Consider the following 26472-nt stretch of genomic DNA (forward strand, 5'->3'; position numbering starts at 1 on the left):
TTTTCGAGAAAGAATTAATTTTTCACGAATTTGATTTCGAGACCTCAAGTTTAGAATTTGAGGTCTCGAAATGAAGCATCTGAAAGCACACTCTTACGTGTAACAAGGGTGTTTTTCTTTCATTATTATCTCGCAACTTCGATGTCCAATTGAGCTCAAATTTTAACAGGTTTGTTATTTTATGCATAGGTTGAGATACAGTTGAGAAGACTTGTCTTTGACAATTACCAATAGTGTCCAGTGTCTTTTGAAGGTAGGACTCCTTCGTCAGTAGAAATGACACGCCTATAGGAAACTTACTAAAAATACTGCAAATTATTTTATGTCAAGTTACTGCACACAAGAGCGCGATCCACATGGCCCAATTTCAAGGCTCTGCTTATACCCTAAGCAAAGAATCGGCGCTTACGGAAACAGGAAAGTATGCGCTTACGTCATGCATTATTTAACAGCTTAACATTTTTGAGTGTGTTTGCTTGGGTGTGTGCGTACTCCACTTTTATTCGGCATTCTTCGCTACACATAAAATTCGGCGCGTGCATCGAAAGCGGCGAATGGAAACGCAGAATTCGGCGGTAAGCAGAGCCATGAAGATGGTCCAAATTTCATGGAGCTGCTTAAACGGCCGAATTTGTGCTAAAGATTTCCATTTCATAGCGCTGCTAACCACAATGACACGACGAAAAGGCATGCTAACTTTCCGGTGCTTATATACTGCATGGAAAATGAAAGATGTCATAATGCAAATCCATGGTGAACGGTCTTGCTAACATGCGTTAACACCGTTTTTCTGTCACAATAAGCACTAAAATTTGAAGGTTAGGGGACCTACAATAACGGATACAATACCTAGATCGTTTCCGAAATTTCAGAAACAACCCCGAGTGTGCAGATTTCGTTTTATTTTTTTCTGTGATATATGGACTTACATACATGACGTCATTGGCCACCATCTTTCAGCGAGATGGGTGAGCGACTAGATTTGACCAGAACCGTGACGTAGCTCTCGAATGGTGAGTCGATCATGCTCCAGAGCATGGATCGATGTCAAACTCCCTTTGCCCTATTGTTTCTGGTTAGTCTATACTCAGTCTAATCAAGTCTAATCGCCACCCGAACTTGCTGATGAAAAACACTGGGTGCGTGCGATTAGCTTCCGAATTCCCTGTGTCGACCTCGCGGTGCTCGTTCGGGTGAACCCCTGACAAGAGCTCTATCGAACGATCACTCACCCTCTCGTGGTCATGCACCTCGGGCCAGCCCCAAGTGACCCGTTCCACAAGCAGGGCACGTGGGACTGTACCGGGTGAGCCCGGAATGACATACAAGCTATTCGAACGTACCGGGTATAGCAGATCGGGGTCGACCATCATAAACATGCAACTCTCAGCCAATGAAAGCCTCTCACGCGAAAACACGTTTCAACACCAATGGCGGCCAATGCATGGGGTCTTTTAGTTCCATAGGTTGTGTAACTCTTAAGGTTCAAGGTTTAAAGTTAATTTATTTCCACAGTATCAAAAGGTAAAATGTATAATAGATTATATTTATAAAATTTCCCCCTTGCACAACGATATTGTTTAATGAACCTTATCACAGCGTGTCACATGTAGAGAAAAAGGCGCGTGGTTCCCTCATTTCGCCAACCAGTGGTTTTGTGTGCACGCGCAATGTGCAGTTAGCGTAAATAATTGATTTTTTTTCTTCTTAGCCTCCTTTGAGTTCAAGTTTCCATTGGCAACCATATGCGGTCCGTGGTTAATATACTATTTTTACCTCAAGTTTTATCGAGCGGGTTGTGGTCGCCAGTACTTGTGGTTTATTCTTCTGTACAAGGAGTCTGTTTGCTGGGTGGAACCTCTATGTTTTTCAGTTGTGTAAAACATTTTTATTAAAGAATTCATGCAGTAAGGTCTCATCAGCAATGATTTACTTAGCCAGTTCCCAAAATGAGTTAAGGGGACATTAGGGAATTGGTTTTGCCAACAAAACAGTTGCTGAAAGTGTAAGCACCATACACATAAACTGACAAACCTGAAGAAGTTTGAGAACGATCGGCCATCTGGGTCACGAGATAGTGAAAAACTGATTACACGTTTTGCATGACATTGATGCAAAAACAAAAATTAATAAAACGCTCCCTGAGCGTTGAACTCCAAATGCGAATTTAGAAAATTTATTTCGCATCAAATAATATGACATTTCAGACAGAAATAATTCAAGGGATGTTTTCTACCATCATCATCATTATACCGTGTAAGTTTTATGTAAATCTGTGATCGTCACGAATGTTTCTTCTTACCAATTCTGTAACGTTCCTAAATGCCTACCCGTAAAGCGCTTATGTACAGTGCGTTTAAGATATACATGACTTTTTATTCTAAAGTTGGGTTTTATTGTGCGCAATATTGGGGAGAAAAAGTCGGTCAAATTTATTTGCGTCAAGGGATGGTTATATCATTTTATGTCCTTTTTTGAAAGGAGATTATTTCAAAAGGCTTGTGAAATCATCACGGCCCAATTTCATAGAGCTGCTTAATCACAAAAGGTACTAAGCACAACCAAATTATCAGAGAAAGGTGCAGCGAAAGTATACTATTTCAAATGTAAAATGCATGACTGGTATCCTGCGTGGTTTTGCTTCAGTAGAAAGTTAATGTTTACCATAATTTTGTCCATGAAATTGGACACTTGCTACAGTTCAAAGCACTACCGAGGGTGCATTGCTTTCATTCCTTAAAAAAAAATTGAATCACATAATAATATGTGACTTTTTTCATATTGGGCATTGATGATGCCGCCATTTATTGTCGTGTTCCCTTGCTGTTAAAGGATATGGATTCCCATGATACCAAATACAGTCCGCTTTCTAGCCTCGATCACACTTCAACACAGAGAGAACTATAATTTGAAAGATACAGACTCGATTTTGTTTGTGGAAACCAGGATCAAACAAAAACTCCGCACCCACCCCAACCCCTGGTGAATTATGCAACAACAAATTTGAAAGATACAGACTCGATTTTGTTTGTGGAAACCAGGATCAAACAAAATCTCCGCACCCACCCCAACCCCTGGTGAAACACATTAATGCACATCGCAGCTACATTCAAAATTCACCGGTTTTGTTTTTCGTTAGAGTAGCATTTTCTTTAGCAAAATTGATTGAAAATTAGCAACTGTATTTAGTTATTACACATTTTGGATGCATAATATTGAGTAGGTGTACAATAAACCAGAATTTATCCACGGGGTGAAATCTGGACTGTCCCATTTCACAAGACGAAACCGGAAAAAATGGAACTGCCCTTAAAATAAAATGCATCCCATATTCATTTTAGAAGGTATGCACTACGTTTTATATGTCCCTAACTGATTGGCTGAGGTTTGTTGGTATAGGCCAACATGTATATTTTTCTGTTTCGATCTTTGTCATGTAGTTCGAGGCTATAGGCGTAATATACTTAGGTGCGTTCATCATGCAGTGAAGCCTTTTCCCCATTAGTGTATCGCAAGCTTTTTGTTGGTTGTTGAGCAGTTTGCAAAAGCTATTTCTTTGATTGGCTTAATTTGATGCACAACTGGGGGGAGACCCAGAAAAAAAGAAGAAGAAAAAAAAGAGTAATAAACAACACGACATGAAGAGCAAATCCGTTTTCCCATTATGTGCAAGTTTAGTTTTCCTTGCTTTCTCAACTGTGGAAGTTTTGAGCCTGAATTCTTGCTCCTTTCTAGCGACAACTGATTTTGTTGTTGCAAAACGATGGGTTCTGCAAGGTTACGTTTTCAACAGCACAAAGGCCGTGTCATCTGTGACATGTGTGAGAGACTGTATGATAGATCCTCGCTGTGTCTCCATCAACTACTTTGACAGCGAGAAACGGTGTGAGTTGAATTCCGCTACAAAGACCCAGTTCCCTGGAAGCTTCACTTACAACCAACGAAGCTTCTACTGTGACGAAGACAGAGGCACAACTCTCTTAAGATCAGAGTTCGCTTGTTGTAAGGAGCTTCTGCAAGCTGCTGGAGGCAATATTTCCAGCGGTGTCTACACCATCTTTCCTAGCAGTCTGAGTGAGGGCTTGGAAGTCTACTGCGACATGGAGGGAAACGACGGAGGCTGGATCGTGTTTCAGAGGCGGCAGGACGGAAGCGTGGATTTCTATCTTAATTGGGCCGACTATCAGAGAGGGTTTGGAGACCTGAAGGGCGAGTTCTGGCTGGGGAATGATAACCTGCGCGCTCTGACCGAAGCCTCTCCCCAAGGAACATGGGAGCTCATGATCAAAATTGAAGATTGGGAAGGGGAAGCTGTTTGGGTCGTATATTCTGACTTCAAAATAACAGGTGAAAAGTATACTTTGCACGCTGCGTACAAATCAATCAGTGAAGCAATAGTTGGTGATTCCCTTCGTAGACATACTGGGAAACCCTTTACAACAAAGGACCGTGACAATGATAATAAGGATGACCTTAACTGTGCACAGAAGAACAAAGGTGCCTGGTGATACGACACGTGTCATGATTCAAACCTCAACGGTTACTACTACGATAACCAGCGTGTTGATTTTAACCAAGGCCTGCAATGGGTAACCTGGAAAGGAAATAACTTTTCACTGAAGAAATGCAGCATGAAGATACGAGAAATAAACTAAGACTGTGACTATGTATCTTGAATAACAATAAAATCAAACTGTTTTGGTTTGAATCCTTGAGCGCTCTCAGATGTTGATATCGCTTCTGTGGATGGCTCTGCCCAGTGAAACCCTATTCAAGGTAGGATTCCTTCATATGTAAAAATCGTATCTGTGAATAGTGCGGGAAATACTTCAAGCGAACGTGAATCATGTGAACTATATTTTATGTAATATCAAAAATAAAAATAACTTGCTGACCTTTAAATCAAAACAAATCCAACGAATCTGTTAAGACCAACCACACAAGTTTTACAGAGTTTAATTGACATAATAATAAATTTGAGCGTATATAACGTTATAAGCTTTTGTTGTCACGCTAAAAGCTGGCTTGTGGTTGCACAAATGCGCGTGTATACAGTATAGAGTTCACAACATACCCCCTTCATAATGCTTTTTGAGAGTGTGACGTCATTGTAAGGAGTCTGTTTCATTACCTGTGGAGAAAAATTGTTCCAAAAAGAGCCAGTTCGATCAACGACCATAGTGAACCATAGTTCGAATTACTCTGATCGAACCCGCGTTAGTCAACGATAGTTGGACCAGTCTAGTCGACTATTCGCGACCATCCACTCGAGGCTGGTCGAGGTTGGTCGCATCGTTGGTTACCAATAGCAATTTGTCATATCACAGTGTGCTGCAGACAGAGAGGTCCAGTTATTCTTAAATTGATATCTGAAAAGAAGTGAGTATGGACTTTTTATGTGTTCACGGCATGAAGCTCTGGTTCACGGCGATCTTTTTCACAAACGGTCGCTATAGAAAACGACTAGAGTCGTTCGCACTTTTATTTCAGCGCGAATGCGCTTCGTACGTCACGAACTAACCTGGGCCCAATTTCATGGCTCTGCTTACCGTAAGCATAAAATCGGCGCTTACGAAAGCAGGGAATTTTGTGCTTACGGCAAGCGTATTTTACGGGTTAGCGGCGAATTTTGACTTCTGCGCGTGCGTACTCCGCGTTACTAGGCATTCTAAGCTTACACGGCTAGCACAGAAATTCGGCGAGATCACCCACAATGCGTATGGGTGTTGCATTATTAGTTGATGCATTTAATTATTGTGTTGTAAGTACAGTTCAGAATTGTCTGCGTTTTAGGCAGCCTTAGGGCTTATTGATTTTTAATAGCATGAGGTTTCATTGCGTTCGTCCTCGTTATTTTCTTATAGAAAACAATCATCCAAAGAAAGTTATTGTAGACAGTTTTTCTTTGTTAACCAATGACCAGAATAGTTCACCACACCCCTATGGCAAAAATGGATCATCCTCCAATTGTTATTGCTCATTGCGCCATTTTGGACTGAAGCTCTTGAGTCTAGTTACCATTAGCAACCAGATGCGTGGTTTGGTCATAATATCATTGAGCAAAGTGAAATTGGATTTTCTCTATACAAATGTTATTGCGCATTTATTTTTAGAATGAGAGTTTAAAAAAGAGGTTTCACACAATTTATGAAATCATCATCCACAGCTATGTGCCTCAAGGTACACAGGTTAGGCCCACTGGTTACATTGCAATAAGGATCCTTTTTGGGTTCCTTTGTTTCATTACCAAGAAAAAACCCAAAAATGTTCAATAATAAGTTTTGGATGAGCATACGAATTTCAAAACACAATGACTTTACGTACTTGGGAATGAGGTATTTGTATCAATACTACTGTGAATAAATTATGTTTAGCCTTAGGGCTCTTTGTGAAGTTGTTGTGATTTTAGCATTATACCTTTATGGTACCAAAGTTTTGAATTTAGTTTTGTCCTCGATCATTTCGAAATTTAGAACAAATATTTGTATTCATACTTTGTGGTGTGTTTTTTGTGGGTTTTGTGTTGGCCGGGTTTTGTTGGTTGTTTTGCTTTAAAAAAGAAAAGAAAAGAAAAAAAAGTATAACAATGAAAAGGAAAAAAAATATATATATATTATAATACTGTCATAATGATTATGTCATTAGGCCTACTTATAATGTAAATGTTCCCAGCCATGTGTAAGTGAGTTTACCAAGTCAATTAATTGCGACAAACAGATAATAGTAGAGTAAATTTCTATTATAGTCTTTCTTTAAAACAATCACTTGGTAATTAATTTATAAATTAGTTTGAAATAGTGTTGATTTACATGCAAATATCACGACATTTGGGGGCTTGAAATAGTCGCTTTCCTCCCCGCCCCTATCGCGGCGGTGCAAGGTTTTCACGTTGCAATTTTGGCCCTTTTCGAATCAACGGCTTTGGTCTTGGATTCGGCTTCAGGCTTCTTTCTCTCGTCTAAAGCCCTGAGCACGCACGCAAAGCACACGCAATAATTGTCATTTCAACCGCGGGGCCAAGCTAGCCAGAGCCGAATCTGGAGCCGAAGCCGCGGTTTCGAACCTTATTTGAAATGATCCGATTCCCATCTCGTTACTACAAAGACGCAACGAAAATCTATGCGTGGAACCAGACTATACTTAATACACTCGCGGTCAATTCCCCCATCAACACACACTGCGCGTATAGCTCTATGGCTCTTGACGTTGTCCACTGCTGTTCCTGCGTTATAATATTACGGAGGAACATCCAATGATTAAATACAACACATCTTGAAAAATAGCGGAAAGCGGTTTGTTGGAATTTTGTGTCACTTTTTATGACGACAGACTTTTGTTTGATTATTTGCCCTTAATGGTTTTGATTTTTTCAACAACTGATGTGTATGTAATTTTGATCAGCCTTGTTTGTAATGTGTTTGCTTTGTAATGAAGATTATATATTTTGCGTTCTTGTGATGTGTGGCAATTTTAAGGAGAGGTGCCTAGAAAAATATCTGCTAAGTGCAGGTAAATCTTGGTTTTTTTATTAAAAAGGAAAGAAAAAAATATATATTAAAAATTGGGGAAAAAATCGAGTTGTATGCCTACTGTTGTAGAGTGACGCGTTTTTTATGTAAATTCATTACAGATATCACAATTATTGATTTGATGGTGACATTATTGTTAAATTACATTAAATGTTCCCAGCCATGTGTAGGCCTAAGTGAGTTTACTAAGGTTTTTACGAACAACAGATAATACGAGACAAACTTTCTAAAGTTTCTCTTTAAAAACATTCACTTGGTAATAATTAATGTTTAAATAAGTTTGAAGTAACGTTGGTTTACATCAAAATATCACGACATTATAGGGGCCGGAAATAGTATTTTTTGAGGGCTGCCAAGAATAATATCTGCTCAGCGCAGAATAAATGCTACTGGCTAAAATGCCGCGTGATACCTATTAGCATAATGTCAGATTTCTCGCTAATTTGAAGTATACTTGGCATGGATTTCCGTTGACTGCAACTCTAGAGTAATTTTGGCCCAAGTTGTTCGGTAGTAAATTGTTTACTGCTTATTGATTTAGATGTTACATTCGCACGGTATAGTCAAATACACAGGATTGGAAAGCTTTCTTATTGTGATGTACATACTAGAACCATTTTTGTGAACAAGATATCTCCCTCTGAATTGAAGTTAACTATTCATGAGACTGTTTCTAAAACCTTACAAAACCAACAGCTGGTTCACTCTAAAAACTCCCTGTTCAGAGTGTTGATTTACAACAATTTTGCATTTCATTTACAACACAAAAATTGTTGTAACAAAATAGGTGGAATGGTAAAAAGTTACTCCCCTAAATTTAAAAATGTTGCACATTGAAATTAAATTTATTTGACTTAAATTTGGTTTGGCAATAAAAAATCATCAGACAAGAATGGAAAATTGTATAATCAAGAAAACCAAGCGAAAGACCAATAATAAAACAATCTGAACAACAATGAGATTAAAGCAGACCATTGTCATTGTGTGCCCTGATAGGAGAAAACATAAGTTCGAAAACGACTCGGTTTGTAATTGTTTAACTTTATTATAACGTGGTTTGGAGTTGCTGACAGTGTTTAGGAAGTTTGTTTATAGTTTTAATTGGATTAACAATGTTTTAAACCTCGCACTTTTAAAAGAAAAAAACAACACTCCATGGTATTACAGATGTGTAGAAAAGTAAAGTTCATAAATGTTTAAAATTCGAAATCAATAAAAACTTATTCCGTCTCTCTAAAAACTCAGGGTCAGATATCCGGGTCAAAAGTAGTGACCCTTTCTAGGTCAGTATGACCGGAGTATGTGTCAAAATTATCAAATCTTTCAAACTGACGCAGAATTCGAGTCCACTTTTTTTAAACCAGTTTCCGGGGTCAGCGAATGGGCCATGCCCTGTGACCCGGACTTCCGGTTAATTCTGACCTGGGAGTTTTTATTAAGTTATAAATTCCACTGGTTTTACAGTGACGACGTGATTTTGTTCTCATGTAAATTTATTGCTAAAATCACATGTAGTTTTCGTTTATTGTTTTGATGATGTAATCACAATACACAATGTGAAAAGGTAGTTGACATGCTCAAGCACAACCCGTCATGTTACATTATGAACAACAGATACATAATTAGCAAAAGGAGTAAATTTGTCACAATTTGTGTATTTTTTAACGAAAAAGGAACGCTTTTGATTTAAACTGAATCTTTGAAACACCATGTTATTACACTATGGTTTTAGTTGTTCATAATTAACATCAAGGCTTGTGGCTCCGCACATTATGCATGTAAACAGTGGGTTGTAATTCTGTACTTTATAGAATTTGCATTAGGCTTTATTGTATAAACTGGCGGCTACAGCTTTAGCTACGACTTTACTTATGGTATTGTTATTGATAACCTTCACTTTAACGCATAATGGCTTGGCGAACCAGCCGTAGCCGTAAGTCGTAGCCGAAGCCGTATCCGCAAGTTAAAACACGGGCTCAATGTGTTTTATTAGATAATACATACGCTGTTGAACAACAAAGCTTGTATAAGTAAATATTTTGGTGTGGCGCGTACTGTGTTATTTTAAAGTTGAAAAAATTGGTTGCCCTGATACACCAAAAATTGTACAAACAACAACAGCAGCAACAACAACAACAACAACAACAACAACAACAACAACAACAACAACAAACATTAACAACAAACGTCAACATCAAAAACAACAACAATAACACTAACAACAACAACAACAACAACATCAAAAACATCAACAACAGCAACAACAACAACGTCAGCAGCAACAACAACAATACCAACAACAGCAACCAACAACAACAGCAGCAAATAATTAAAAAAGAGGAAAACAAAACCAGGAATACTCAACAGTTTCGTGACCGTCTGGATCACACTTTGCGACTCACTTTGTTCTAGGAGTTTTGCTTTCTTTTATTTGGCAAACAACTTAATCACAAATGTATTTGTGTTGGTTTAATCCTGCAAATTTTAAAAACAAACACAATACTGTTGAATACGGAAAATCACTAAATAAATAGCAAATTGCTTACAGTATGAATAATTTACATGTGCGGTTAATTTATATCGAAAATCGTAACCTTTGACATGATCATTTCGTTTCAAAAACATAAATTTCCTTGAAATTATTAAAAAATAAATGAGTCAGTTGATCAGGAAACCTAAACATCTGTGTATCCTTTGTTTTCTTTATTCCACAAGACTGCATATATAGCAAAATGCCCATTCTGACTGTGTGCCAAATTCCACGCCTGTAAGTTTATCGCACGATTCCCTCATCCCTTTCTGTTCCACTACTGGACCCAATTTCATGGAGCTGCTTATAAAAGCACAACAGGAAGCTAAGCACAACGTAATTATGCTTACCAGAATTTGGTTACAGCAGCCAAACAGCCATGTCACGTGTACAATCTGTGACTGGTATCCAACTTTATCTGCTAAGCAGAAATTTGTTATTTCGTGCTGAAGCAGCAGGGTTTAATTTCATAAAGCTAATGAGCAGAAAAAACGCTTAGCATTTCTTCGCAGCCCCCAAAATTATTGGGGCACCAGTTGCAACAATGTAAAAATGTTGGCTGGTAACCAGTTTATGCTAAGCAACAATGATGTTGTGCTAAGCACGTTTATATGCTTACAGGCTTTATGAAATTGGGCCCCGGTCGTTTCCAATCAGACAGCTCACAGCCGCTTCCGCATTTGTGGCTGTGACTCTGGCTAAATCACCACGTTATGCGTTGAGTATAGGCTGACCTTAGCAACAGCCACATCCGCCATTGAGTCAGGGCTTTTACTTTTGAAACGTTTGATTTTATTCAAACTGGGGTTCAAATAAAGCAGCTTCATAATGTGCGCAGAGTGATGATGAGCCGATGCCTGAATCCTGGTTGATAAGGCCATTAGTTCGAAAAGACAATAATCTCGTTTTATAGACGTTGGCGGCAGTATTTGGTGTTTAAAGACACAGGACAGTGGACACTATTGTCAAAGACCAGTCTACTCACTTGGTGTATCTCAACATTATTATGCATAAAATATCAAACCTGTGAAAATTTGAGCTCAATTGGTCGTCAAAGTTGCGAGATAATAATTAAAGAAAAAAATACTCTTGTCACACGAAGTAATGTGCTTTCAGATGCTTGATTTTGAGACCTCAAAATCTAACTCTGAGGTCTCGAAATCAAATTCGTGGAAAATTACTTCTTTTTCGAAAACTACGTTACTTAAGAGGGAGCCGTTTCTCACAATGTTTATACTATCAACAGCTCTCCATTACTCGTTACCAAATAATTTTTTATGCCAACAATTATTTTGAGTAATTATCAACAGTGTCCACTGCCTTTAACAGAGATACATTTACTAGCTTTCACTTCACGTAGGCCTATACTTGACTCGTTGCCATAGGGTGGGGGTATGATCCAATCATGACCTGAGTGTTCTTGTACACTGGTACTCTAGTGCTTCTAATGGGAACAAACCTGCAGCAGCAGAGATAGACTTGATTCAAGTCACATTCTCGTGTGAGAGGTCCCTAGCTATTACCTCAACTTACTATGAAACAACCCCGTAACAGTACAGTGCGCGCTCGCCGTCAAAATGTGGTCCCAAGAATGGGACTTGCGAAGTCGTTTCTTACTCTGCACGTTGTTGTTGGAAAATCTCCCCAAATGGGGAGATGTACAAAACCAATGGGAGCGTGGAAGCGCTGCCCTGCCGGTAAAATATTCATTATACTCTGTGACATCACAGTAGTAGACGTTGTAGTAAGCATAGATATAGAATAGAATAATTCTTTATCTATGGTTGTAAGGCACGCGTCTATACGCGGCACGCACGTGGGGCGGGTAAACTCATTAGCAGGCAAGGGGTGTCGGTGTCATAAGTCATTTTATTGCACTTCCCAAAATTCAAATTAATTTGCAAACAATACCGACCCCAATGTATGTTACAACGTATTACTTAAATTCAAATGAACATTTAGTGCCTTCTTTTTTATAATTAATTAGTTATTAAAAAATGTATTTCAATCATCAACTAAGTACTTAACCAACAAGTGACAAATGAACTAGTCTTCTTTTTGGGTGCGTTTGATTGGTCAAAACGTACACATAACAATGATACATATTCATAAGTGAATACATTTACATACCAGGCGACTGCGACATCGTCAAGTCCCTGTCCCGCATGCGGAACAGGTTTTGGAATGCAGAGCATCACAGAACAGTAGTTTTCTGGGGATGGCACGGGATTAGGACTTGAGTCAAGTCTACAGCAGAGATGGGTCTTGTGACTACTGACTTAGCTTGGTGCGTTCAGGTTGGTTTGCAATGAATGAAATAAATGGGCCATTTACTGGGGGAAATAATCATCATGTGCACCGAGCGTAAAATGGGTTGATTACCAACGCGCCATAAAACGATACCAAGTGAAATTAGTTTTTTATAAGGAACAAAGCTGTCGTGGGATTTTAACAATGGCAACTTAATTACAATAATCTCAAAGCCAATGCCTAAAAAAGAGTCTGTAGTTCGACAGGTTTAATTGGCCGAGTTTAATTGGTTTCTAATTTTATCAGCTTTGGGTTTTTTTGCAGCTTCATCACAAAGCTTAGAAGCCTGCGTGCCGTGGACGAAACGTGTCGGTAATTTTAACCGCTCTTCGTATTCACACGTTAGTGGATGGTATAATAAGCAGTTTACAACTTACATCTCCCTATAATACGCAAAGGAACTTAAATCCAAACACTATTTGAATTGGAAGAAAGACGAGATGGATAGCAAAGCTTTGTTCTCATTCTGTGTAGTGTTTATTACTTTATCCAATCAGAATTTTTGCTCCTTTCAACCAACAACTGATTTTTTTGGTGCAAAATATCGGGCTCTGCAAGGTTTTGTTCTCAGCAGCACAAAGGCCGTGTCATCTGTGACATGTGTGAGAGACTGTATGATAGATCCTCGTTGTGTCTCTATCAACTACTTTGACAGCGAGAAACGGTGTGAGTTGAATTCTGCTACAAAGACCCAGTTCCCTGGAAGCTTCACTTACAACCAACGAAGCTTCTACTATGACGAAGACAGAGGCACAACTCTCTTACCAGAGTTTGCTTCTTGTAAGGAGCTTCTGCATGCTGCTGGAGGCAATATTTCCAGCGGTGTCTACACCATCTTTCCTAGCAATCTGACTGAGGGCTTAGAAGTCTACTGCGACATGGAGGGAAACGACGGAGGCTGGATCGTGTTTCAGAGGCGGCAGGACGGAAGCGTGGATTTCTATCTTAATTGGGCTGACTATCAGAGAGGGTTTGGAGACCTGAAGGGCGAGTTCTGGCTTGGGAATGATAACCTGCGCGCTCTGACCGAAGCCTCTCCCCAAGGAACATGGGAGCTCAGGATCAATATGGAAGATTGGGATGGGGAAGCTGTTTGGGTCGATTATTCTGACTTCAAAATAACAGGTGATAAGTATACCCTGAACGCCGCGTACAAATCAACAGGTAAAACAGATATTGGTGATTCCCTTGATGAACACATTGGACAACCCTATACAACAAAGGATTGCAACAATGGGGGCAGTATGAACTGTGCACAGCAGACCGTATGCGCCTGGTGGTATGAAATGTGCCATACATCAAACCTCACCGGTGAGTACTACAATAATCCAACTGTTGAGCACAACCAAGGCCTGCAATGGGAAACATGGAAAGGAGATAACTATTCACTGAAGAATTGCAGCATGAAGATACGAGAAATAAACTAAGACTATATACAAATGTATCGTGAATAACACTACAAAACATGTGTTGGTTTGAATTCTGGCGCGCTCTCAGGTATATCGCTTCACCCTACTTTAAAGGCAGTGTACACTTTGTTAGTTACTCAAAATAATTATTAGCATAAAACCTTACTTGGTAATGAGTAATGGGGAGAGGTTGATAGTATAAAACATTGTGAGAAAGTTCTACAATAATCAAGATGTCCATAGCAACCAAGGCCTGCAATGGGAATTCTGGAAAGGAAATTACTATTCACTGAAGAAATGCAGCATGAAGATACGAGAAATGAACTAAATACTGTGACTATGTATCTTGAATAACAACAAAATCACAACTGTATTGGTGTGAATCCTTGAGCGCTCTCAGATGTTGATATCGCTTCTGTGGATGGCTCTGCCCAGTGGAACCCTATTCAAGGTAGGATTCCTTCATATGTAAAAATCGTATCTGTGAATAGTGCGGGAAATACTTCAAGGGCACGTGAATCGTGTGAACTATATTTTATGTAATATCAAAAATAAAAATAACTTGCTGACCTTTAAAGCCATTGGACACTTTCGGTAAACAGTATTGCCAAAGGCCCACACTTCGTGTATCACAACTTATAAACAAAAATAACAAACCTGTGAAAATTTAGGCTCAATCGGTCATCGGAGTCGGAATAAAATAACGGGGAAAACCCACCCTTGTTTCCGCACGTTTCGCCGTTTCGTGACATGTGTTTAAAATAAATATGTAATTCTCGACAACGAGAATTGATAATTGTTTTAAAGTCACCTGGAAATAGATTTTTTTTTCTTTCAAACATAAGAGTATATGCTTACGAACAATAAAACAATTTTTTTTAGTAATTGTTTGTCACGATTTATATGTTTAAATATATATAAAGTTGTTTGGGGGCTGACTCCGCCTACCCCTTTTGTGACGTCAATCGAGGCAGACTTTGCCTGCAATGCGTATAGTAAACACACGTGCAAAGAACATGTACGTCCAAGTCGTGAGTTGGTACATTTCAAAAAGTGTTTTTCTGCATTCAGCAGCAATACACCTGGTCGGCATTGCCGGAAAAAAACATTTTTTATTTTTTTTTGAAACGTACAAACTCACGACTTGGTCCGTACATGTACTTTGCAATTGTGTTTACTCTACGCATTACAGGCAAAGTCTGCCTCAATTGACGTCACGAACAGCGCCCTCTCGGGTCGGGGTCTACTCTTAAATTTGTAAATAACATAAGAACTGATTTTTTAAAACCTTAGTTAACTGTTTATTCACATTCCACCCATCAAAACACATCTATTAGTGACAAAAGCTTTATTTTGAAAAAATACCACTTCCAGGTGACTTTAAAAAGTGCTCTAAAAAAAAAAAACGGCATAGTTTGTTAATGGCTGGCATCCATGCTAGATGTATGGATCATTGGCTCGGGAAGACGATTAGGGTGGATGCCCAGGCTGATTTTGAATTTTAAGGACATTTTGGGGTCAAAAAGTCAAAAAAAGGTCAAAAATCAATATTTTCAAAATTTGTGTCAAATTTAATCACATTTGATAGATCTATCCATAAAATGTATTTTTAACATTATGTTGATACTACAAATCTATGTAATTAACGTATTAACTTTGACCTTGTACACAAATGTATAGCAAAACGAAGTGTAAAAGTGTGATTATCTTGAAAAGGGTACATTGTGAGTACACCAATTGTTTTTGCACTCCCCATCCTCATTGGTGCATATATTAGTTTCAAACAACTTTTTTTTGGAAAGGCAAATACACCCAGGCAGTTTTTGAGAAAAAAAATTCAAATACCACCTTCACATGGGGTCTTAACGACTCATTTTAAGGTCAAAATTTCAAATAAGGCAAACATTTTGCATTTTTGAAATTTTCACAAAGTTTGACCCCAAGTGATAGATCTATCCATAAAATGTATTTATAAGTTAATGGGAATATGACAAACGTATGTAATTAACGTATAAACTTTGACCTTGTACACAAACGTATAGCAAAGCAAAACGTAAAAGCGTGACTATCTTGAAAAGTGTACATTTTGAGTATACCAGCATTTTTTGCACTCCCCATCTCAATGGTGCATATATATGTTTCAAACAAATTTTTTTTGAAAGGTGAATATACTCAGGCAGTTTTTGAAAAAAAAAATTCACATACCACCTTCATGTAAGGTCATATAGAGGTCAAAAAGAGCCAAAAATGTCAAAAAAATTTGTTTTTTTTATCTTTTCGCCAAATTTTACCCCAGGCGGCAGATCTATCAAAAAAATATAGTTTTATCATCAAATTCACATGCCAAGTCTGTGAAATTATGAGTTAATCCTTTGTTTTGTACACAAACGTATAGAAAAATTTAATCTTAACCATTTAGCCACTGGACCGCCCAGCCGCCTATCGATATACTGTATGTGGTAGGAGGAAACCTTGCTAGCTTGTGTTTGTAGAAAAAAAGGAACGTCAAAAGAATCCTCGATAGTCATTATTAAGCTAATGAAGCTAATGATGATGACATAATTTAGCTCTTACCCCAACAAAACACTCATTAGTAAACACAAAGGAAACTGTATTTATTCATCATTCATGATAATATTGTCGAAAACTCACGCCTTCGCATTTAATCAGTATAATAATTGAGTCAGATAAAAGCCTTGAAAAGCTATTGTGTCCATTTTATCCTTACAAACGAATATTCGCCATAAAAATTACCGTAGCCGTTTAACGAGAGACATTTATTGTTCTCATGCGAACTTGTACTTTTATACAAATATCAAGGTTCCAATTGTGCATAAAAGGTAAGCTGTGGCTATCTTTTAAAATTTGAACTACGATTCCAGTAATTAACTGCAAGAATCTTGAAATAGAAGTTTTCAGCAAACTCGGGCGGTGCAGGGACTACAGGGTTAAATTGCAATTTTCTCAAAAAGTGCGTATCTTGAGCATTATACAGTGTTTTGCACTTCCTATCCCAGCAATGCATATAATTGTTTGAAAACTTATTTTTGAAAGGTCAATATACCAAGGCATTAAAAAAAATCGTGTCAAACTTTCTTATGTGGTAAAATGAAACAAAAGGTACTTTCCATGTGTTGGCAATCCTTCAGAAAGTTGAAGTAGACGTAGTCCTTCCCTTGAAAAAAATTCAAATCTCAAACTTTGGACTTGCCCGTTTAACTTCATTTCTTCCTGCTGTGTATAGTGGCCGGGCAACTGTGATGATGGTATGTTTCTGACCTGTGTTATGTCCACAAAGTGATTGATCAAAGTGATGGGAGGGTCATTGCTGTCTGCTACTGCCTGAAGAGTAGTGAGAATTCTTTCATCAACGAAACTTGACATAAAAGTATGTCAAGCTGTAGTGGTTTTGGTGTGCCTGGTTACATGTAGCTCTGGAGTTAGTTTTGAATAATGACACTCCAGATAAGAAAGTATACAATGTATCACTGCACGATACCCCATACCCCCATCGTAGCTACAATGTATAGGCCTAACTAGGATAAAACAACATTTTACTGCAAAAAGAATGTTCAACTTTGTTGAGTATTTAACTGCGTACATGTACTTGGAAAGATTGGGAGTAAAAATAACTTTGATATCAGACATGCTGTTGTTGAGCACGTCAAACTATCAACTACTATATCAAACTAATTGCATGAATCAGCATACGCATTTCTTGTTCCAATTTACCAATGCGGAAGGTGTAAAATGAATTTTTTAAACTAAAAACTGCCTTGGTATATTTACCTTTCAAAAAAGGTTTGTTAAGACTGTTATTATGCAGTGCTGGGATCTATAGGGTGTGCAAACAAACATTTTGGTATGCTCAGGATATGAACTTTAAGAGAAAATCGCCCCTTAAGATTTAATTTTCCTACAAGTTTGTGTACAAAACAAAATATTAACCCTTAATTTCACAGACTTGGAGTGTCACTATGATGATGAAAATAAGTTTGAAGGATAGATCTGCCGCCTAGGGTAAAATTTGGCGAAAAAATAAAATAAAATAAAATAAAATTTTGACATTTTTGGCAGTTTTTGACCTCAATATGACCTTACATGAAGGTGGTATTTGAATTTCTTTTTTCAAAAACTGCCTGGGCACATTTACCTTTCCAAAAAAAGTTGTTTGAAACATATATATGCACCATTGAGATGGGGAGTGCAAAAAATGCTGGTATACTCAAAATGTACACTTTTCCAGATAATCACACTTTTACGTTATGCTTTGCTATGCGTTTGTGTACAAGGTCAAAGTTTATTCGTTAATTACATACGTTTGTCATATCAACATTAACTTATAAATACATTTTATGGATAGATCTATCACTTGGGGTCAAACTTTGTGAAAATTTCAAAAATGCAATTTTGTTGCCTTACTTGAAATTTTGACCTTAAAATTAGTCGTTAAGACCCCACATGATATGAAGGTGGTATTTGAATCGTTTTTTTTCTCAAAAACTGCCTGGGTATATTTACCTTTCAAAAAAAGTTGTTTGAAACCAATATATGCACCAATGAGGATGGGAAGTGCAGAAACAATTGGTGTACTCAAAATGTACCCTTTTCAAGATAATTACACTTTTACACTCCGTTTTGCTATACATTTGTGTACATGGTCAAAGTTTATACGTTAATTACATAGGTTTGTAGTATCAACATAAAGTTAAAAATACATTTTATGGATAGATCTATCAAATGTGATTAAATTTGACACAAATTTTGAAAATACTTATTTTTGACCTTTTTTGACCTTTTGACCCCAAAATGGCCTTAAAATTCAAAATCAAGCTGGGCATCCACCCTAATCGTCTTCCCGAGCCCATGGTTCATACATCTAGCATGGATGCCAGCCATTAACAAACTATGCCGTCCAAAGTGTAATTTCACACCTTGGCTGGCCTACTATAAAGTAGAACACAATGATCCACACACATTTGCCTCGAAATTGCGTGGTTTTCTTTTTACCTTGCGAACTAACACGGTCGGTCATTTATGGGTGTCAAAAATTTGACTCCCATAAATGGCCGACCATGTTTGTCGACGAGGTAAAAGAAAACCACGCAATTTCGAGTGATACCTGTGTGGATCATTATATTCCACTTTTAAAATATCTTTCTAATCATATGCATTTTATAACAAACGAATACAAACGCTTTTCAAAGACCAACTCTACCGATCCAAGGCAACGTGTTCCTTTAATCAGTAAACACGTTCGAAAACTAATGTTGAATTCTGAGTTTTGTTCATTTCTGAAATATTCGTTTATTTCAGAGTTGTTTGATTATTTAAAGTCAGTGGACACTATTGGTTATTGTCAAAGACTACTCTTCATAGTTGGTTTATCTCAACATATGCATAAAATAACAAACTTGTGAAAGTTTGAGCTCAGTTGGTCGTCGAAGTTGCGAGATAAAAATGACAGAAAAACACCCTTGTCACACGCAGTTTGTGCTTTAATATGCTTGATTTCGAGACCTCAAATTCTAAATCTGAGGTCTCGAAATCAAATTTGTGGAAAATTACTTCTTTCTCGAAAACTACATTACTTCAGAGGGAGCCGTTTCTCGCAATGTTTTATACTACAAACCTCTCCCCATTACTAGTAATCATGTAAGGTTTTATGATAATAATTATTTTGAGTAATTACCAATAGTGTCCACTGCCTTTAAGAGTTTCTCGTTTAATTAAAAAAAAAAAACTTTGTTGTACGGCGCGCGCAGTGTGTTCCTCACTCATGGTGCTTTCCATTACCACTAAAGTGCCGTCGAATATGATTTAAAAAAAAACCACTATACCATGTTAGACGTAATAATATACATTGTTAACCTTTTCAAAGATTTCCGTTCATGAAACATATACTTACTAAAAGTAGGGGTCACTTTCGCTTTAGTCGAGTCCTGTCCGAATCCGAAGCCTCTTCGGTCCGAGTCCGAGTCCGAGTCCGCAAAAAAATGGAGGGGAGACCGGGCTCGAGTCCCTCCGGGTGCTTTACTATATTCAAGCAACCCCATCCAAAATGTTGGGGGGCTGCAGCACCCACAGCACCCCCCCCCCCCCCCCCCTCTCTCTCTCTCTCCCTCTCGCGGGCCTGCAAGGGTAACCTGTCTTTAGCAATTGATTGCAAATTCGCAATTTTATTTTTATTTTTTAATTAATACTTAGATGATGAATAGTTTTATAAAATAAACCAGAATATAGTCACGGGTTAAATCTGGACTGTTCCATTTCAAGAGGCGAAGCCGGGGAAAATGGAACTGCCCATATTTCAACGAGTGCATAAACATTATGCATAAGAGCTATAGATTTATATATCTCTTTGGCATTATGACATTATGATACATCGTTTGAATAAAATGCATCCCATATTAATTTTAAAACAGGAGGTATTACATGTCCCTCACTGATTGGCTAAAGGGTTTGTTGGTATATATATATTTCTTTTAGCTTTTGAAACTGAATCGTTTAGTTCGAGGTGTATTCACTGATATGTATTCATATGAAGCCATTTCGACATAAAATCGGAAGCTTTTTGGTTGGTTGATGAGCACTGAGTTTGAACAGCTCTTTCTTTGATTGACTCACTTTGAATACACAACTGGTCCAAACACAACTTGAATTGGATATTGCGAGTAATAAGGCGACATGGAGAGTAAATCTTGCTTCTCATTCTGTGCAAGTTTAGTTGTTCTAGCTTTCTCAACTTTAGAAGTTTTGAGCCAGAATTCTTGCTCCTTTCTACCAACAACTGATTTTTGGGGTGCACAATTTTGGGCTCTGCATGGTTTCGTTCTCAACAGCACAAAGGCCGTGTCATCTGTGACATGTGTGAGAGACTGTATGATAGATCCTCGCTGTGTCTCTATCAACTACTTTGACAGCGAGAAACCCAGTTCCCTGGAAGCTTCACTTACAACCAAGGAAGCTTTTACTTTGACGAAGACAGAGACACAACTCTCTTACCAGAGTTTGCTTCTTGTAAGGAACTTCTGCAAGCTGCTGGAGGCAATATTTCCAGCGGTGTCTACATCATCTTTCCTAGCAATCTGAGTGAGGGCTTAGAAGTCTACTGCGACATGGAGGGAAACGACGGAGGCTGGATCGTGTTTCAGAGGCGGCAGGACGGAAGCGTGGATTTCTATCTTAATTGGACCGACTATCAGACAGGGTTTGGAGACCTGAAGGGCGAGTTCTGGCTGGGGAATGATAACCTGCGCGCTCTGACCGAAGCCTCTCCCCAAGGAACATGGGAGCTCATGATCAATATGGAAGATTGGGAAGGGGAAGCTGTTTGGGTCGATTATTCTGACTTCAAAATAACAGGTGAAAAGTATATCCTGAACGCCGCGTACAAATCAATCAGTGAAACAAAAGTTGGCGACTCCCTTGATGTACACATTGGGAAACACTTTACAACAAAGGACCGTGACAATGATTATTATTATTATTATTATTATTATTATTATGGAGACAGAAACTGTGCACAGGAGAGCGTAGGCGCCTGGTGGTACGACGCGTGCCACAAGTCAAACCTCAACGGCCACTACTACAATAATCCAACTGTTGAGCACAACCAAGGCCTGCAATGGGAAACCTGGAAAGGAAATAACTATTCACTGAAGAAATGCAGCATGAAGATACGAGAAATTGACTAAAATAACGGCGGTTATGTTTGATCGTATAATAACAACAAAATCGCAACTGTGTTGGTTTGAATCCTTACGCGCTCTCAGATGTTGATATCGCATCTGTGGATGGCTCTGCCCAGTGGAACCCTATTCAAGGTAGGATTCCTTCATCAGTAAAATGGTATCTGTGAATAGTGCGGGAAAAACTTCAGGGAGACCGTAGGTGCCTGGTGGTACGACCACTGCCATACATCAAACCTCAACGGTAAGTACTACAATAATCCAACTGTTGAGCACAACCAAGGCTTGCAATGGGAAACCTGGAAAGGAGATAACTATTCACTGAAGAAATGCAGCATGATGATACGAGAAATAAACTAAGACTGCGATTATGTATCGTGAACAACAACAAAATCGCAACCCTGCGATGGTTTGAATCCTTGAGGCGCTCTCAGATGTTGATATCGCTTCTGTGGATGGGTCTGCCCAACTGAAACAATATTTAAGGTAGGACTCCTTCATTGGTAAAAAATCGTAGATCTGAATAGTGTGGGAATACTTCAAGGGAACGTGGGTTGTTGCTCACAAAAACAATTGTTTTTACGGAGTTTTACAAGTGAAATATTATGTAAATATATACAACATATTAAGCTTTTCTTGTAAAAGTTTAAAGTTAAAGGGGCTGCGCCGTCATGATAAAAGCAGGCTTTGGGTTGCACGCTAATACAATATTCAGAGTTCGTACCCCTTCATAATGTTTTTGAGAGTGTGACGTCATTGCAAGGATTCTATTCCATTAGCAACCACAAACCTGTGGAGAAAAATTATTCCACAATATTTTTTTGTTGCTTAGCTGGTATCTTTAGCTTTAGCTGGTATCCAGACTCACATAAAACATCTAGTATCGTGTACAATGAAACAAAACACACATCACCCACAATGCGTATGGGTGTTGCATTATTAGTTGATGCATTTAATTATAGTGTTGTAAGTACAGTTCAGAATTGTCTGCGTTTAAAGGCAGTGGACACTATTGGTAAATTGTCAAAGACTAGCCTTCACAGTTGGTGTATCTCAACATAAGCATAAAATAACAAACCTGTGAAAATTTGAGCTCAATCGGTCATCGAACTTGCGAGATAATAATGAAAGAAAAAACACCCTTTTCACACGAAGTTGTGTGCGTTTAGATGGTTGATTTCGAGACCTCAAGTTCTAAATCTGAGGTCTCGAAATCAAATTCGTGGAAAATTACGTCTTTCTCTAAAACTATGGCACTTCAGAGGGAGCTGTTTCTCACAATGTTTTATACCATCAACCTCTCCCCATTACTCGTCACCAAGTAAGGTTTTAAGCCAATAATTATTTTGAGTAATTACCAATAGTGTCCACTGCCTTTAAGGCGGCCATAGGGCTTATCGATTTTTAATAGCATGAGGTTTCATTGCGTTCGTCCTCGTTATTTTCTTATAGAAAACAATCATCCAAAGAAAGTTATTGTAGACAGTTTTTCTTTGTTAACCAATGACCAGAATAGTTCACGACACCCCTATGGCAAAAGTGGATCATCCTCCAATTGTTATTGCTCATTGCGCCATTTTGGACTGAAGCTCTTGAGTCTAGTTACCATTAGCAACCAGATGCGTGGTTTGGTCATAATATCATTGAGCAGAGTGAAATTGGATTTTCTCTATGCAAAATGTTATTGCGCATTTTTTTAGAATGAGAGTTTAATTAAGAGGTTTCACACAATTTATGAAATCATCATCCACAGCTATGTGTCTCAAGGTACACAGGTTAGGCCCACTGGTTACACTGCAATAAGGATCCTTTTAGGGTGCCTTTGTTTCATTACCAAGAAAAAAACAAAAATGTTCAATAATAAGTTTTGGATGAGCATACGAATTTCAAAACACAATGACTTTACGTACTCGGGAATGAGGTATTTGTATCAGTACTACTGTGAATAAATTATGTTTAGCCTTAGGACTCTTTGTGAAGTTGTTGTGATTTTAGCATTATACCTTAATGGTACCAAAGTTTAGAATTTAGTTTTGTTCTCGATCATTTCTAAATTTAGAACAAATATTAATCTTCATACTTTATGGTGTGTTTTTTGTGGGTTTTGTGTTGGCCGGGTTTTGTTGATTGTTTTGCTTTAAAAAAAAAATAATAATAATAACAAATAAAAAAAGTATAAAAATGAAGAAAAAAACTAAAATAATAATATTATAAAACTACAATTGATTTGATAATGTCATTAGGCCTACTTATAATGTAAATGTTCCCAGCCATGTGTAAGTGAGTTTACCAAGGCAATTAATTGCGAACAACAGATAATAGTCGAGTAAATTTCTATTATAGTCTTTTTTTAAAGCAATCACTTGGTAATTAATTTATAAATTAGTTTGAAATAGTGTTGATTTACATGCAAATATTACGACATGTGGGGGCTTGAATTAGTCGCTTTCCTCCCCGCCCCCGCCCCCTCGCAGCGGTGCAAGGTTTCCACGTTGCAATTTTGGCCCTTTTCGAATCAACGGCTTCAGCTTTGGATTCGGCTTCAGGCTTCTTTATCTCGTCTAAAGCCCTGAGCACGCACGCAAAGCACACGCAATAATTGTAAATTCAACCGCGGGGCCAAGCTAGCCAGAGCCGAATCTAGAGCCGAAGCCGCGGTTTCGAACCTTATTTGAAATTATCCGATTCCCAGCTCGTTACTACAAAGACGCAACAAAAATCTATGCGTGGAACCAGACTATACTTAATACACTCGCGGTTAATTCCCCCATCAACACACACTGCGCGTATAGCTCCATGGCTCTTGACGTTGTCCAATGCTGTTCCTGCGTTATAATATTACGGAGCAACATCCAATGATTAAATATAACACATCATGCAAAAATTGCGGCAAAGCGGTTTGTTGGAATTTTGTGCCACTTTTTATGACGACTGACTTTTGTTTGATTATTTGCCCTTAATGGTTTTGATTTTTTCAATAACTGATGTGTATGTAATTTTGCTCAGCCTTTTTTGTTATGGGTTTGCTTTGTAATAAAGATTATATATTTTGCGTTCTTGTGATGTGTGGCAATTTCAAAGAGAGGTGCCTAGAAAAATATCTGCTAAGTGCAGGTGAATCTTGGTGTTTTTTTATTAAAAAGGAAAGAAAAAAATATATATAGGTTTTCTCGGCCAATTTCGGAAAAAGAGCAGCCAATTTAACCATCAAGCTATTCTATTTCGCGCGAAATCGATTGCTACTGAAAAGGGTCATTCGATTTCGTTTTATGATTAGTCAAATGTAATGTTGCGTCATTCGATTTAACTTCAATTTAACAATTCATCAAAGCAGCATTCAAATTCGCAGTCGCTTCTTGAGGCGTGTGTGTCTCGAAAAAGAATGACGATACACTAAATTGAACATAGTGCTAAAGGAATTTGACTCGACTCAAAACGAAACTGAATGGCCGAATTCTGAATTTGAAACGCAGTAACAACTAGAGAGGCAAAACAGCTTTAAATCGAACGCATGAATGAAATTGGCTGCTCATTTGCCGAATTTGACCGAGAAAACCTATGTTAAAAATGGGGGGAAAATCGAGTTGTAGGCCTACTGTTTTAAAGTGACGCGTTTTTTATGTAAATTCATTACAGATATCACAATTATTGATTTGATGGTGACATTATTGTTAAATTACAAATGTTCCCAGCCATGTGTAGGCCTAAGGCTTTTACGAACAACAGATAATACGAGACAAACTTTCTAAAGTCTTTCTTTAAAAACAATCACTTGGTAATTAATTTATAAATAAGTTTGAAGTAACGTTGGTTTACATCCAAATATCACGACATTATAGGGGCTTGAAATAGTCTTTTTTGTAAAGAGGGCTGCCAAGAATAATATCTGCTTAGCGCAGAATAAACCAGCACGAACATGCTACCGACTAAAATGCCGCGTGATGCCAATTGGCATTATGTAAGATTTCTCGCTAATTTGAAGCATACACGGCAAGGATTTCCGTTGACTGCAACTCTAGTAATTTTTGCCCAAGTTGTTCGGTAGTAAACTGTTTACTGCTTATTGATTTAGATGTTACAGTCTCACGGTATAGTCAAATACACATGATTGGGAAGCTTACTTATTGTGAAGTACATACTAGAACCTTTTTTGTGAACAAGATATCTCCCACTGAATTGAAGTTAACTATTCATGAGACTGTTTCTAAAACCTTACAAAACCAACAGCTGGATAGCCAGTGCGGCCATTGCCTGTGACCCGAACTTCCTGTCAATTCTGACCCGGAAGTTTTTAGTATTGTACGGTGACGTCATTTTTATTGCTAAAATCACATGTAATACTCGTTTTGTGTTTTTGATGATGTAATCACCATTGTGAAAATGTAGTAAACGTGCTCAGGCACAACCCTTGACGTTACATTATGAACAACAGATAAATATTTATGGAGGACATTTTCCGCATATTTTTCTATTATCTCTTTAAAAAAAAAAAAAAACTTTTGATTGAAAATGAATTAATATGAATTACTATAACAATACAATATGCTTTCAGTTGTGCATAATTGATATCAAGGCTTGTGGCTCTGCACATTATGAATGTTAAAGTTAAATTATGTACTTTTGTTGCATTTAGGCCTAATCCAAAATGGCGGCTATGTTGCTTAGGAAGTCCTTTTACTTCAACGCATAATGGTTTTACCGTAGCCGTCGCCGCAAGTTTGGACTCAGCCCTCAATTCGTGTCTTAGATAAAAATGCATTGATGTTGAACATGTAAACGAGCTGGTAGTATAAATATGATGTGTGAACGTGCTCGGTAGTGTTATTTTTAAACTAAAAACAACAAACTGAAAGATAGATAGATACAAATGGTTTATAAAAAACTGTCCTCGCAGCACAAAGGCTGATTTACAACAATTTTGCATTTCATTTACAACACAAAAATTGTTGTAACAAAATAGGTGAAATAGTAAAAAGTTACTCCCCTAAACTTAAAAATGTTGC

At 38.0% G+C, this 26472-nt stretch overlaps 3 protein-coding genes across 3 annotated transcripts; all 3 read left to right on the plus strand.

Moving 5' to 3' along the window:
- Positions 1-3638: 3638 nt before the first annotated feature.
- LOC139941791 (ryncolin-1-like) lies at positions 3639-4508 on the plus strand. The gene has a single exon (XM_071938412.1). It carries the CDS (start codon positions 3639-3641, stop codon positions 4506-4508), a length of 870 nt encoding a protein of 289 aa, XP_071794513.1.
- An 8301-nt stretch (positions 4509-12809) lies between these two features.
- LOC139941792 (ficolin-2-like) lies at positions 12810-13796 on the plus strand. Its single transcript, XM_071938413.1, has one exon. It carries the CDS (start codon positions 12810-12812, stop codon positions 13794-13796), a length of 987 nt encoding a protein of 328 aa, XP_071794514.1.
- A 5823-nt stretch (positions 13797-19619) lies between these two features.
- On the plus strand, positions 19620-21475 carry LOC139941793 (ryncolin-1-like). The gene is made up of 2 exons (XM_071938414.1): positions 19620-19628; positions 20702-21475. Exons 1-2 carry the CDS (start codon positions 19620-19622, stop codon positions 21473-21475), a joined length of 783 nt encoding a protein of 260 aa, XP_071794515.1.
- Positions 21476-26472: the final 4997 nt, after the last annotated feature.

The sequence above is a fragment of the Asterias amurensis genome, chromosome 9 (assembly GCF_032118995.1).
Source record: "Asterias amurensis chromosome 9, ASM3211899v1".
NCBI classification, from domain to species: Eukaryota; Metazoa; Echinodermata; class Asteroidea; order Forcipulatida; family Asteriidae; genus Asterias; species Asterias amurensis.

Coding starts and splice junctions, on each gene's coding strand:
- LOC139941791 (XM_071938412.1), top strand. CDS start 3,639: ATGAAGAGCAAATCCGTTTTCCCATTATGTGCAAGTTTAGTTTTCCTT.
- LOC139941792 (XM_071938413.1), top strand. CDS start 12,810: ATGGATAGCAAAGCTTTGTTCTCATTCTGTGTAGTGTTTATTACTTTA.